This window comes from Taudactylus pleione, unplaced genomic scaffold, assembly GCF_031769625.1.
Source record: "Taudactylus pleione unplaced genomic scaffold, aTauple2 ptg000393l, whole genome shotgun sequence".
In the NCBI taxonomy this organism is placed as follows: domain Eukaryota; kingdom Metazoa; phylum Chordata; class Amphibia; order Anura; family Myobatrachidae; genus Taudactylus; species Taudactylus pleione.
This window is the reverse complement of record NW_028284794.1, coordinates 5,484,088-5,496,330: the sequence shown is the minus strand read 5'-3', so window position 1 is coordinate 5,496,330 and position 12,243 is coordinate 5,484,088. Positions and strand designations below refer to the sequence as shown.

General features: G+C 53.1%; 1 protein-coding gene across 4 annotated transcripts in view; it reads left to right on the top strand.

Moving 5' to 3' along the window:
* STAG3 (STAG3 cohesin complex component) overlaps positions 1-12,243 on the top strand; it is a 183,949-nt gene that overhangs the window by 93,849 nt on the left and 77,857 nt on the right. For 3 of the 4 annotated variants that reach the window (XM_088446141.1, XM_088446137.1, XM_088446138.1), the window contains exons 20-22: positions 10,911-11,002; positions 11,199-11,286; positions 11,364-11,444. In XM_088446141.1, the coding sequence (XP_088302267.1) occupies positions 10,911-11,002; positions 11,199-11,286; positions 11,364-11,444 (261 nt within the window). The remainder of the gene's footprint in view (positions 1-10,910; positions 11,003-11,198; positions 11,287-11,363; positions 11,445-12,243) is intronic. The other variant, XM_088446139.1, reaches the window with a different exon arrangement.

The following is a 12,243-nucleotide window of genomic DNA, read 5'->3' as shown; positions in this document are numbered from 1 at the left end:
AATTGGCGTGGTTGACGCCCTGTGGTTACTTCCCAGTTGGCTCTGCGTGAACTGGATACTGTTTTGGGCTCTTTCCCTCTTACACGGGGGGAAGCCTATTTCAAGTATTATTATCCCTGCTTTGGGCTGGTGGCAGGTCCATTCTGGTTAGAGTGAATGTTGACCTGCACCTGTATCATACACCCTCAGTATTGCGTGCCTTCTGGTTCCCTGTTGCTGACTAGCGGGGGGATCGCATGGCGGGACTCTGGCTGTTGTCAGTTATGAGGTATTACAACAGTGTTTGGCCTCCTGTCCCAAATTCCCTGAGGGTCATCACGAGCCCCTCATGGGGTGGATGGGCGTGTTACTCGTCAGATTACAGACGTTACTATGCATCCCATTCCTGCGGGGTCGGATTCTTCTGATCCGTAGGTGGTAACTCTGCCTGAAATCAGTATACTCGCTTTCAGGGGTTGTTACCCATCCTACCATGGCTATAGCATGGTTGGTTAATACTATTGCATACTGAGCTGATGCATTTGTAATATTTTTTCCCCACCAACACGTCTGGGGTTCAAATGTATTTGGTCGCTCATGTAATATATGCAGTTGTCATAGGTGGACATGCCTATATTGGATACCAGTCTCCTAACTTTCAGAGTTCCGGCTGCGACGGTATCCTCCGTAATACCCTATGGCTGCGCTCTGGGAATGCAGAGGTGCAGATAACATCTATAGGGTAGATCTTGTTGGGTCCTGACCTTGACAGTGGCAGTACAAATTTCCCGCCTTCAGCTATGCCCACTACAGGGCCTCAGACTAAGTCTATTAAGTCTTTTTTGTCCTCTGGGTCAGCCTAAAGGTCTGTTTCTTCAACCGAGCAGGCCTGGACTGCCAGCCGATCCTGCTTCTGAACCTACGGATATATCGTCAGCATGACGAGACAGGCCTACCACTGGGAGATGGCGATTTTTTCAGTTCGCCCGGTACTAGTGTCTAGTTGCCGCGGCTACGTGGGTAGGAGGGTACGCCCTCTCTTTGCTCAGGCGGCCTATTTCCATGTGATGGTACGCAGGCCCTTATTCGGACCCGAACAGGGCCTTACCAGAAAGCTATACAGTTGTTGGGGTAAGCGGAGCTAATTGGGCCATCCCCACTTTCTCAGCGAGGGACTGGTTGTTCTGCTTTCTTTCTGGTGCGGTGGCTGAGTGGTCCTCTTTGGCCTATTCTCTGTCTCAATTCCCTGAACCAGTTCCTAAAGCTACCTGGGCTCAGGAGGCAATCCCTATGCTCCATCATACTATGTTTGGAACCTGGGGACTTTATGGTATCACTGGATATACAGGACGCGTGCCTACGGGCACTTACAGAGACCTTGCCTCAGCATGGACTGAGGTTTGCTGTATCACAGCACTTACGGTTTTCGGGCTCTGCCTGTTGGGACTGTTCTCAGCCCCACAGGGGTTTACCAGCGTTTTGGATTTTCTGACAGTTCTTCTGTTCAGTATATCCCAATGCTCCTGTACCTGGATGGCCTCCTGCTCTTAGCAGGATCACCGGGGTACTTTACAGCCGGGTCAGGTTGACTGGCTTCTTCAGGGTGCAGAAGTTTAATCAATGGGGGAAAAGTCCTCCCTGCATCCCTCTCTGGGTATTCTTCACCTAGGAGCCCTGCTGGATTCTCAGAATCTGAGAATTCTTCTGGCGTAAGACGGCATCTCCACTCTTCCATTAGGAGTACATGGATGTCTGCGCAGTCGACATATGTCTTTGCACTCTGGGATGCATGGTCCACTATTCAGTGTCTGCCTTTGGAAGGGTGGAATGGGCTTAGTTCCATTCCAGGCCTTTCCATAATTGGCTTATCTCCAGATGGAACAAGTTTTTTTCTGTCTGATCACTGTTCAAATGATGCTGCTCTCCCCGGAGGCAAGTCTGTCCCTTTTCGGGTGACTATGACCATCTCGTCCAGGGTATTCTTTGCTAAGGACAGTGTCTGGTTCGCATCCATTTCAGTGCAATTGGATGTCTGTCGATTCCACCCTGTCAATTAACTTGTTGGAACTTTAGCCTGTCTTGGGCCTTCACTCTGGCATAGCCCTTGTTTCCCGGTGAACCTGAAAAAGTTCAGTCCGACAGGGTCAGAACAGTGGCTTCCTTTTTAGCAGTACTGTTCGTTGGGTGGCAATGTCAGGTATGTCATACATTCGGACATTGTCTGAGGGTCTCCTCCCGACCATCTCGACAGTGTTCATTTCAGGTGCTCTCCATTGGGAAGCGGGAGTCCTCAGCCGTTACGACGTGCATCCCGGGGACTAGTCTCTTCCCCAAGAGAGGTTTCATCTCCTGGTGAGCAGGGGGGGGGGCCCTCCTGAGGTGACACTCATGGCCTTCTGACTCTATCACACTATGGTGTTACAGTCCAACTCTGGGGATTCTGAAGCAACCTTCAGTGACTCTTTGTCGGTGAAGGGGTTCTTCCAATTTGCGTACCTGTGTTCTCCAGTCTCCATTCTTCCTCGAGGGAAGTGTTTCAATCGAGACAGAGATGCTTTCCTGCTGGTGGCTCCTGATTGCCCCAGATGTCAGGGGTACTTGGTTTTTCGGAGTCTCTCCATTGATACTCCATTCCTGATGCTTCACTACCCAGACCTGTTGTCTCAGGGTCCTGGGGTTTGCCTTGGACCTGGGTCGTTTGTCTTTGACTACGTCCCTACAGTGGTCTTACGGCTTCCATGGCTTTGTCATCGTTGGAATGATTGGAGCACATGGATCAGCTTTTGCTGGGACCTACCACAAACTGTGGCAGCCATAATTCTTATGGTATTATACCTATCGATACGATCCTCTGGTGTCCAGGATTTCCAGATATTCTGGCATTCCTTCCGGCTGGCTTGGGTTTCACCCTCGGCCTGGCCTTCCTGACAGTGCAGATCTCTACACTGTCAGTATGATTAGGTTATGGAATTGCTCCGCTCTGATATCCAGTTCATCCTTTGGAGTGTTTTCTGGATTATGCCTCCATTTGTCCTCCCTAGGGACTCCTTGGGAGTTAGGAGTGGTTCTTCGTTAACTCCGGGGAAAGTTAATGGAACCGCTGGTTGTGATAGCCATTACATGGTCTATTGCTTTGGCTTTCTCTCTTTCTATCAGGGAGTTTATATCAACCAGGTGAGTGTCGGAATTGGGAGCGTTCTCATGTGGCTCCCTCTTCTGGAGGGCATCTTGTCAGGGTGTGAGTTGCTCTCACCCTGTGTTTCTTCTTAGTGATTTTCAGGTTCCATATTATTCTGGAACTTATGGTGCGGCCATTCAGTCCCCAGTCCTCTCGGCTGGTGTGGCCTCATTGACTGTGGTCCGGCCTCTGTGGATTTATGTGATCCATTCAAGTTCCTGACGGAAATCGGACTCCTTATTGGTGGTCTGAGATTTCTGGTTTTAACAGGAAAGGATGGCCGGCCTATGGCCATATGTTGGCTGGACGGCCTCGTATGTCTTCTTCAGGGGCCTACCCTATACCCCGAGCCACAGGCACCTCAGTTTAAGATGGTGCCCGGCCGGAGTCGGGTCACCCTGCGGGGGGGGGGCTGCAGGAGCAGCCCCCTAAAGCTTTTTATTTTAACTATAAGTTTTTTCTCTAGAGCAGCAGCGATGGGCTGTCTGTACAGACGCCCACGCTGCCGCTCCTTCTCCCTGCTGGCGCCGCGACGCCAGCACTGAACTGGGGATCGCGGCGGGGGAAGCCAGAGTCTGTACTAGCCGGACTCTGGCTTCCCCCGGGACTGCTGCCGGAGACGCCGGGGAGATCAAGGTAAGCCGCGCACCGCTGATTAGCGGCGGTGCGCGGGTTCCTTTTAAAAATGCAGTCCCATGCCCCCGGTTCTAGGGGACAGACCGGGGGCGCTAGCGGTGGCGGCGGGCCCCCCCTCCAGCGGAGGCATACCCGCCAGACCACTAGACCACCAGGGTTAATATCGCGGCAAGCGGGATGCCGGCAACCCGGGGGTTAAATATGCTAGCCAGGGGAGGAAGCCTTCCCTGTCTAGCGGCTCCTCCCCGCAGCTCAGTGCGCCTTTCAGCTCGTAGTCTGGCGTCGCTGAGCTGCAGCTACTCGGGCCACTCCTCCTCTGAGGTCTCCAGCGGCCATTTTCTTCAAGTGGCAGCGCAGATCTTCAGGGAGCACGCGGACCGGTCCCCCTGTGTACCTCTCCCCCGACAAGGACAGTGTACACAGCTCTATAGCCCTCCCAGACACTGAATCTGGGAGGTTGATTGTAGTGGAAAGGTGCAGTAAGTATATCTTCCTGCATGGTATGTGACTTTTGCTAGTGCTGCCTGTCTGTGTCTTTTTTTCTACTTACTGTCAGCCTATACCTATCCCTTTCCTTCTCCCACAAGCCCTACAGGTGTGCGGGGGAAGGGCGTTTCTACTGACCTCACTTATATAGATCACGTATTTGTGAGGTCCGTCACATACAGTTGTGTGCTACACGGTGCCATATTGTGGGCTGTTGTCCAGCACACGGGTGAGTGCGCAAGTTTTCTTCCAACGTCATGTCTGAGGAGGAGATTGAGCACTCCGGGGCTCCGGTATTGTTCTCCTGCAGGCGCTGTTCTGCAGGAGTGGATAGGGAGGATTTGTCACAGGACGGCCTGTGCGGACGGTGCTAGGCGCTCCCTGGTATGTCTAAACCTCCCATGTCGCAGGAGCCACCTTGGGCGATGATTTCCCAGGTGCTGGTGTCCATCGCGGACCGTCTGTCGGTCCCGACTGCCGCCCCTACTAGGGCGTTGCCTCAGCCTGCCATCCCCCATTCCCCGGGTGTCCCACAATTATTGCAGACTCCCCCGGGGGTCTCAGCCTGTTGGTCCCTATGCGGGGTTGCCAATGTATATTCAGTCCACCCCTGTGGCGCAGCAGGCTGTGGTGCCGTTTCAGGCTCCTGTGGCAGCTCCTCCACCCTGGGTGGATGCGCTTTCCCACACTGTCCAAGATTTGGCGGTAGCATCTTCGGCTTTTCAGTCGATGTTGCGCAGTGACGTGCCCTCCAGGGTGTCTAAACGCTCAGTCATGGCGCAGGCTGCGCATCTTTCGGATTCTGAGGGGTCCTCGGATGATGGTGAGGTGCAGGGTGACTCAGGCTCAGATTCCTCAGTCCAGGAGGTAGACACTAAGTCTTCCATCAATGTGCGGGCTCTGGTTAGGGCGGTGCGGGCCATTCTTCTGATTGAGGATGAGGCACCCGCTCCTAAGTCGAGGTATCCTAGTTTTAAAAAAGCTAAGGTTACTTCTGCAGCGTTCCCCTTGTCTGATCAGTTGACTGATCACATGGCGGTGGCCTGGCAGACGCCCAGTAAGCGATTCCTGCCACAGAAACGCTTGGCGTCCAATTATCCATTCCCGGAAGCGCATTGTAAGAAATGGGAAACTCCGCCTGCAGTCGATTCACATGTAACACGCCTCATCAGGAGTGCTACTTTGCCATTGCCGTCTATATCCTCGCTGAAGGATCCTACGGACAGGAAGGTGGAGACTTGTCTAAAGTCTATTTATTCCCTCTCAGGGGCTGTAGCCCAGCCGTCCATGGCCATCTCCTGGGTGGCCAAGGCCATTGAGGGGTGGGCCAACGCCTTGGAGGACACGTTTACGGATGAAGCTTCGGACGTCCAGAGGGCGTTGTTAGGACAGATGAGAGATGCCGCCTCCTACATTGGAGAAGCATCTTTGGATGCTAGCCTGTTGACCTCTAGGGTTTCGTCGGCAGCAGTGTCTGCTCGTAGATCCTTGTGGTTGCGGTCTTGGAGAGCAGACGCGGATTCAAAGAAAGGCTTGGAGGCCTTACCTTTTAATGGAGAATTACTATTTGGTCCGGACCTGGACAAAATAGTAGATACCCTGGCAAAATCCAAGTCAGCCTTCCTCCCTTCAGCTACTACACCTGCTAAGGTCCGGAGCTCGGCCTTTCTTTCCTTTCGGGTTCAGGGCAAGGCAAAGGGTCAGTCCTTCCCGAGGCAGTCCGCACCCAAGACCGCCTCAAAGCCAAAGAAGCAAGCTTGGAGTGCTAGGCGCCCTTCTTCCAAGCCAGAAGATAAGCCTTCTGCGTGATGGGACGGGCCTCCCTCTGGGGGACCCCAGAGTGGGAGGCCGACTTCTTCAATTCGCCCAGTGCTGGCACAATACCACCACGGATGCCTGGGTGCGAGAAGTGGTCTCCCAGGGGTACGCCCTGTCTTTTCGGCACAGGCCGCCTCGCCAGTTTTTTTGCACAAGTCCTTCTCAGGACAAAACCAAGGCCTTGCAGGTTCAGGAAGCCATAGAGGCCTTGCTGACGGCGGGGGTCATTATACCCGTACCACAGTCTCAACGTGGGATGGGGTATTACTCTACGCTGTTTCTGTTGCAGAAACCCAATGGCTCTCATCGCCCCATCCTCAATTTGAAGTCCCTGAACAGGTTTCTCAGGGTTCCAAAATTCAGGATGGAAACTTTGCGTTCCATCATTCTGGCGATGGAACCGGGGGATTATATGGTCTCCCTGGATATCCATGACACCTACCTCCATGTGCCTATAGCAACATCGCACCAACGGTTTCTGCGGTTTGCTATTCTCCACAACCACTACCAATTCAGGGCTCTACCCTTTGGTCTCTCCACGGCACCAAGGGTATTTACCAAGGTGATGGCGGTCATGGCGGCTCACCTTCGGAGCCAGGGGATACGGTTGCTACCGTATCTAGACGACCTCCTCTTGCTGGCGAGCTCCCCGGAGGTACTGATCCAGCATCTTCACCTGACGGTCGCTTGTCTACAGGCGAACGGCTGGTTGATCAACTGGAAGAAGTCCTCCCTCATCCCATCACAGCGGATGGTTCATTTGGGGGCCCTGCTGGACTCTCGTCAGCAACGGATTTTTCTGACTCCAGAGAAGGTCTCCTCCTTACAGCTGCGGATTCACGGCTGTCTGAGCAGTGGCAGAGTGTCGGTGCACTTAGCGATGAGAGTTTTGGGGTCCATGGTGTCGGCATTCGACATGGTGGAGTTTACCCAGTTCCATTCCAGGCCCCTGCAGGGGCTGATTCTTTCGGAATGGAACGGATTGCCACACAGGATCCGCTCTCAGATGCTGGTGTTGTCCTCGGAGGTGCGTCTGTTCCTAGCCTGGTGGCTGCAGACAGCTCATCTCCCAGAGGGGCCCCCCCTTTGGATCCCGGAATGGGTTCTGCTCACGACAGATGCCAGTCTCCGGGGTTGGGGGGCGGTGACAGGCTCCTTCAGGGTCGTTGGTCGGCGGAGGAAGCGATTCTTCCCATCAACATCCTGGAACTGAGGGCAGTATACAGAGCCCTACAGTCGTCCGGCACCGCTCTTCACGGAAGGGCCGTTCAGGTGCAGTCAGACAACGCCACCACGGTGGCGTACATCAATCACCAGGGAGGGACTCGCAGTCGAGCTGCGATGTCGGAGGTGTCCCGCGTCCTGGCTTGGGCGGAGCGCTATCTTCCAGCTCTCTCGGCAGTTTTCTTCCGAGGAGTCCTCCATTGGGAGGCAGACTTCCTCAGCCGTTACGACGTGCATCCCGGGGAATGGTCGCTTCATCCAGAGGTATTCCAACTACTCGTGGACAAGTGGGGGCTGCCAGAGCTGGACCTGATGGCGTCCCGTCACAATCACAAGCTGCCTGTGTACGGGTCAAGGACAAGGGACGCAGGCGCAAGTCTGATAGACGCGCTGTCGGTGAGATGGCTGTTTCAACTGGCTTACTTGTTCCCTCCGATATCTCTGCTGCCTCGGGTCCTGCGCAAGTTCAAACAGGACGGAGGCACACTGATCCTGGTGGCTCCAGCGTGGCCCAGAAGGCCGTGGTACTCCGATCTGCGGAGCTTGTCCATCGACGCTCCGTACCTCCTACCTCAACGGCGGGACCTGTAGTCTCAGGGGCCCTGTCTTCACCCGGATCTGGGTCGACTATCTTTGACGGCGTGGCTCTTGAGACAGCCGTCCTGAGGTCTCGGGGCTTTTCTAGCTCCGTTATTACCACCATGCTGAGGGCGCGCAAGCCTGCTTCCGCGAGGATCTACTTACTTTCAGTGGTGCGATGCCAGAAGATATGATCCCCAGGTGTTCCGGGTTTCGCGTATTCTGGCTTTCCTTCAGTCGGGTTTGGACTTAGGATTACGTCTTTCCTCACTGAAGGTGCACGTGTCTGCTCTGTCGGTGTGGTTCCAGCGCAGGATCGCTGCTATGCCGGATGTACACACCTTTTTCCAGGGTGTTTTAAGAATCCAGCCTCCCTTTGTGCCACCTGTGGCCCCGTGGGATTTGGCGGTGGTTCTTCGGGCCTTACAGGGTCCGCCTTTTGAGCCCTTGGAGTCAGTGGAGCTCAAGTGGCTAACTTTTAAAACTGTTTTCCTCTTGGCAATTGCTTCTGCCAGGAGGGTTTCAGATTTGGGGGCACTTTCTTGTCGTCCCCCTTTTCTGATTTTTCATCAGGACAGAGCGGTGCTTCGCACTCGTCCTGATTTCCTGCCTAAGGTGGTTTCCAGGTTCCACATTAATCAGGAAATTGTTGTACCAGCCTTTCAGTCGCCTGATCTTTCGGCTGGGGAGGCTTCCTTAGACGTTGTCCGTGCACTCCAGGTTTATGTGGACCAGACTAGTTCTGTGAGGAAGTCGGATTCTTTGTTTATCCTCTTTGGTTTTTACAAGAGGGGTTGGCCTGCCAACAAACAGACTCTAGCCCGTTGGCTTAGTTCTGTTATTATTGAGGCTTATAGGCAGGAGGGTTTACCTGTTCCAGCCTCTGTTAAGGCTCATTCCACTCGGTCTGTGGGCCCTTCTTGGGCTGCTAGCCGTGGCGCCTCTGCTGTTCAGCTATGTAAGGCGGCCACCTGGTCTTCCATTCAGACCTTTTTGAGGTTCTATGCGTTTGACACCTTTGCCTCTCAGGATGCATCCTTTGGGCGCCGGGTTCTCCTATCAGCACAGGAGCGTCCCCGCCCTTAGTTGGACTGCTTTGGGACATCCCCAAGGTCACCCTGTGGACCCCTATGGACCCTGAAGTAGAAAACAAGAGATATGGTAAGAACTTACCTTTGTTATCTCTGTTTCTACGAAGTCCATAGGGTCCACAGGGCACCCGCCCTGACGCACCTGGCTTCATATGGGCTCTGTGACTGGTCACCGGTTTTCCGTCTCCCTTTTCTGTGAGTATGGTTCTTGTGTGTTCCAGTCTTCCTTCTCTCTGTTTCGTCTCCTCCTCCGGCCTGGGCTGCTTACCAACTGAGGTGCCTGTGGCTCGGGGGTGGGGTATAGGGGAGGTTGGACCCAAGTGCATCCTGGGAGCAGCTAAAAGCTTTAACTCCGTGGTGCCCGAGGATCCAGGATCCAGCTATACCCCAAGGTCACCCTGTGGACCCTATGGACTTCGTAGAAACAGAGATAACAAAGGTAAGTTCTTACCATATCTCTTGTTATTTCTTCTTGCCATTGCTTCGGCTAGGAGGGTGTCGGATTTGAGAGCCCTTTCGTGTTGCTCTCCATATCTGGTGTTCCAGCAGGACAGGGCAGTGCTTCGTACTCGCCCAGGTTTTCTTCCTAAGGTGGTGACAAGTTTCCACATTAATGAGGAAATTGTGGTTCCTGCCTTTCTTGGGCCGGGTCTTTCAGTGGGGGAGGCCTCTTTAGATGTTGTGCGAGCCCTCCGTATTTATGTGGACCGTTCTGGGTCCTACAGGAAGTCAGACTCCCTCTTTGTCCTTTTTGGGTTCCATAAACGGGGTTGGCCTGCTGCTAAGCAGACTTTGGCACGATGGCTTTGTCTGACTATTTCGGAGGCCTACTCTAGGGAGGGCCTTCCACCTCCGTCTTCTGTATCTGCTCATTCTACGAGGTCTGTGGGACCTTCGTGGGCAGCTCGGCGTGGCTGTACAGCTTTGTAAGGCGGCCACCTGGTCTTCAGTACAGACCTTTTGTGAGGTATTATTCATTTGATACCTTCCCTCTCAGGATGCTTCCTTTGGGCGGCGGGTCCTCCTTTCTGTACAGGAGCGTACCCACCCTTAAGGGGAACTGCTTTGGGACATCCCTAAGGTCACCTGTGGACCCTAAGGAACCCGATGTAGAAAAGAGGAGATATGGTAAGAACTTACCTTTTGTTATCTCCCTTTCTACGAGGTTCTTAGGGTCCACAGGGCACCCACCCTTACGCTCTGTACGGGAACTATGATGTTGTCTGGTCTACAGTCTCTGTCTCCTTCCTAGCGAGAATGTGATTCTTGTATGTTCCGGACTTCCTTCTCTCTCTCACAGTACTCTCCTCCGGCCTCTGGCTTGCTACTAAACTGAGTAATGCCCTGGCTGGGAGGCGGGGTATGGAGGGGGACCAGTGCATCCTGGGAGAAAAGATTAATCTGCATGGTGCCCGATGCCTGACGTCATCCCTATACCCCAAGGTCACCTGTGCACCCTAAGAACCTCGTAGAGAGGGAGATAACAAAGGTAAGTTCTTACCATATCTCCTCCTTCTTTTTTTTTTTTTTTGCTTTATCAGATTTTTTCCAAGTTGTGAGACTATACCCACATTAGCCCGGATAAGGGTGCAGGGTAACCCTGGGGTGTCGATATGTTGTGGGGATCTCCTGCTTTTAAGGAGTTTGCCCACCTCGCTGGTTGATAGAATTAATTTATGAAGTAACTTTGTCAAAAATCAATGACGGTTGTTGCGTAACTTTTAAAAAAAATTTTTTTAAATAATAACTTTACAGAAACAGTAGATACCAAGGGGGAGGGGGTAAATAAAAATGAAACCGTTATATGTGACGGAACAACGGTAAGAAAGGATCTGTCCTGTGACTGAACATTTCATAGTTGATGCGCAGTTCATCTTTTTATGTTTAGATGCCGTTTTGCTTCACTTGTTGCCTTACAGGTCCCCGTTCCCTCTCCGCAGGTGTCGGATCTGGATGAAGACGATGTCTACAATGCAGCGGCCACTATGAAGAGGCTCTCAGCCCTGGTCAGGTGACACAGGGAATTATTAGGCATGGGAGGTGACATAATCGTGCATTATAGAATGAATCGTCATACTATATATTTTTTACATGGCTCTGCTTCCTGATATCATGATGTAGATACGGGTCTCTGGTGTCCCAATCACTCTCCGTTATGAGTTATACAATAGTCAATAGACCCCGTTCTTCTCCTCCTCCTCCTCCAGTGCCCATGATCTCACTCGTTGGGAGCTGTTTGAACCGTGTAGTTCAATTCTGAAAAAGGCAATAGATGCCGGGGAGATTCCTGAACAGGTATAACCACCAACGCCCGCTCCGTAACCTTATTATAGCGCCATTTCCCTATTCGCTAAATATTCTCTTATTCACAGATCGTCCTCCCGGCGTTAGTCTGCTGCCACTTCTCCTTGTTGTGGGGTCTCTCCCACTTCTCCAACTCACAGCCCGCAGAGGTAAGAGCCCTCTATGGGTGTGTAAGCAGGTAAATTAAGGGATATAGGCCCTGATTCAGACCCACTCGCGAGCGGCTGTCCGCTCGCAAGTGGGTCGATGTTGTGCACTGCGCATGCGCACGACGGAGGGAGCTCCGTCGTGCGCATGCGCCAGACGCGACGAGCGAAGTAAAGTCCTTCGCTCGTTGTGTCTGATCAAAGGGGGCGTGCTGTCGATGTTGATTGACAGCACGCCCCCTTTGGTGGGCGTGCCGGGGGCGTGCCTCCCTGACGGGGGCGTTCCCACGGGAACGCCTCCCGTCAGAAGCCGGCCTGCTGACATCACTAGTGATGTCAGTGGGAGTGATTTTGGCTCTGATAGAGCCAAAATCACTCTGGGGCTTGCGGTTGAAAACCTCAACCGCAGGCTCCGGCTCGCAGTTTCGATGGTCACGACCATTGCGGCCATCAAACTGCACGCTCGTATAGGCTGTGGGTGGTGACCCACAGCTATACGAGCGTCCAGGAGGACGCTCCATTTTTATGGAGGGCGGCCCTCCTTCAGAGCGTGCGCTGTGCTCAGAGCGTACGGCTCTGAATGAGGGCCATTGTGTTTATAACAAATGCCGCTGGCTGTTTACTTACTCCTTATTCCCTAACACCTGTGCATGGCAAACAGAGCTGAATGTACTTCCTGTGTTAGGTGTTTGCAGGGGAGGATTCTTCAGGTAGTCATATTATTATTATCATTTATATGGCGCCACAAATGTTCCGCAGCGCCTTACAAAGTACATAAACAAGTTGTAGACAAGCGACTTAC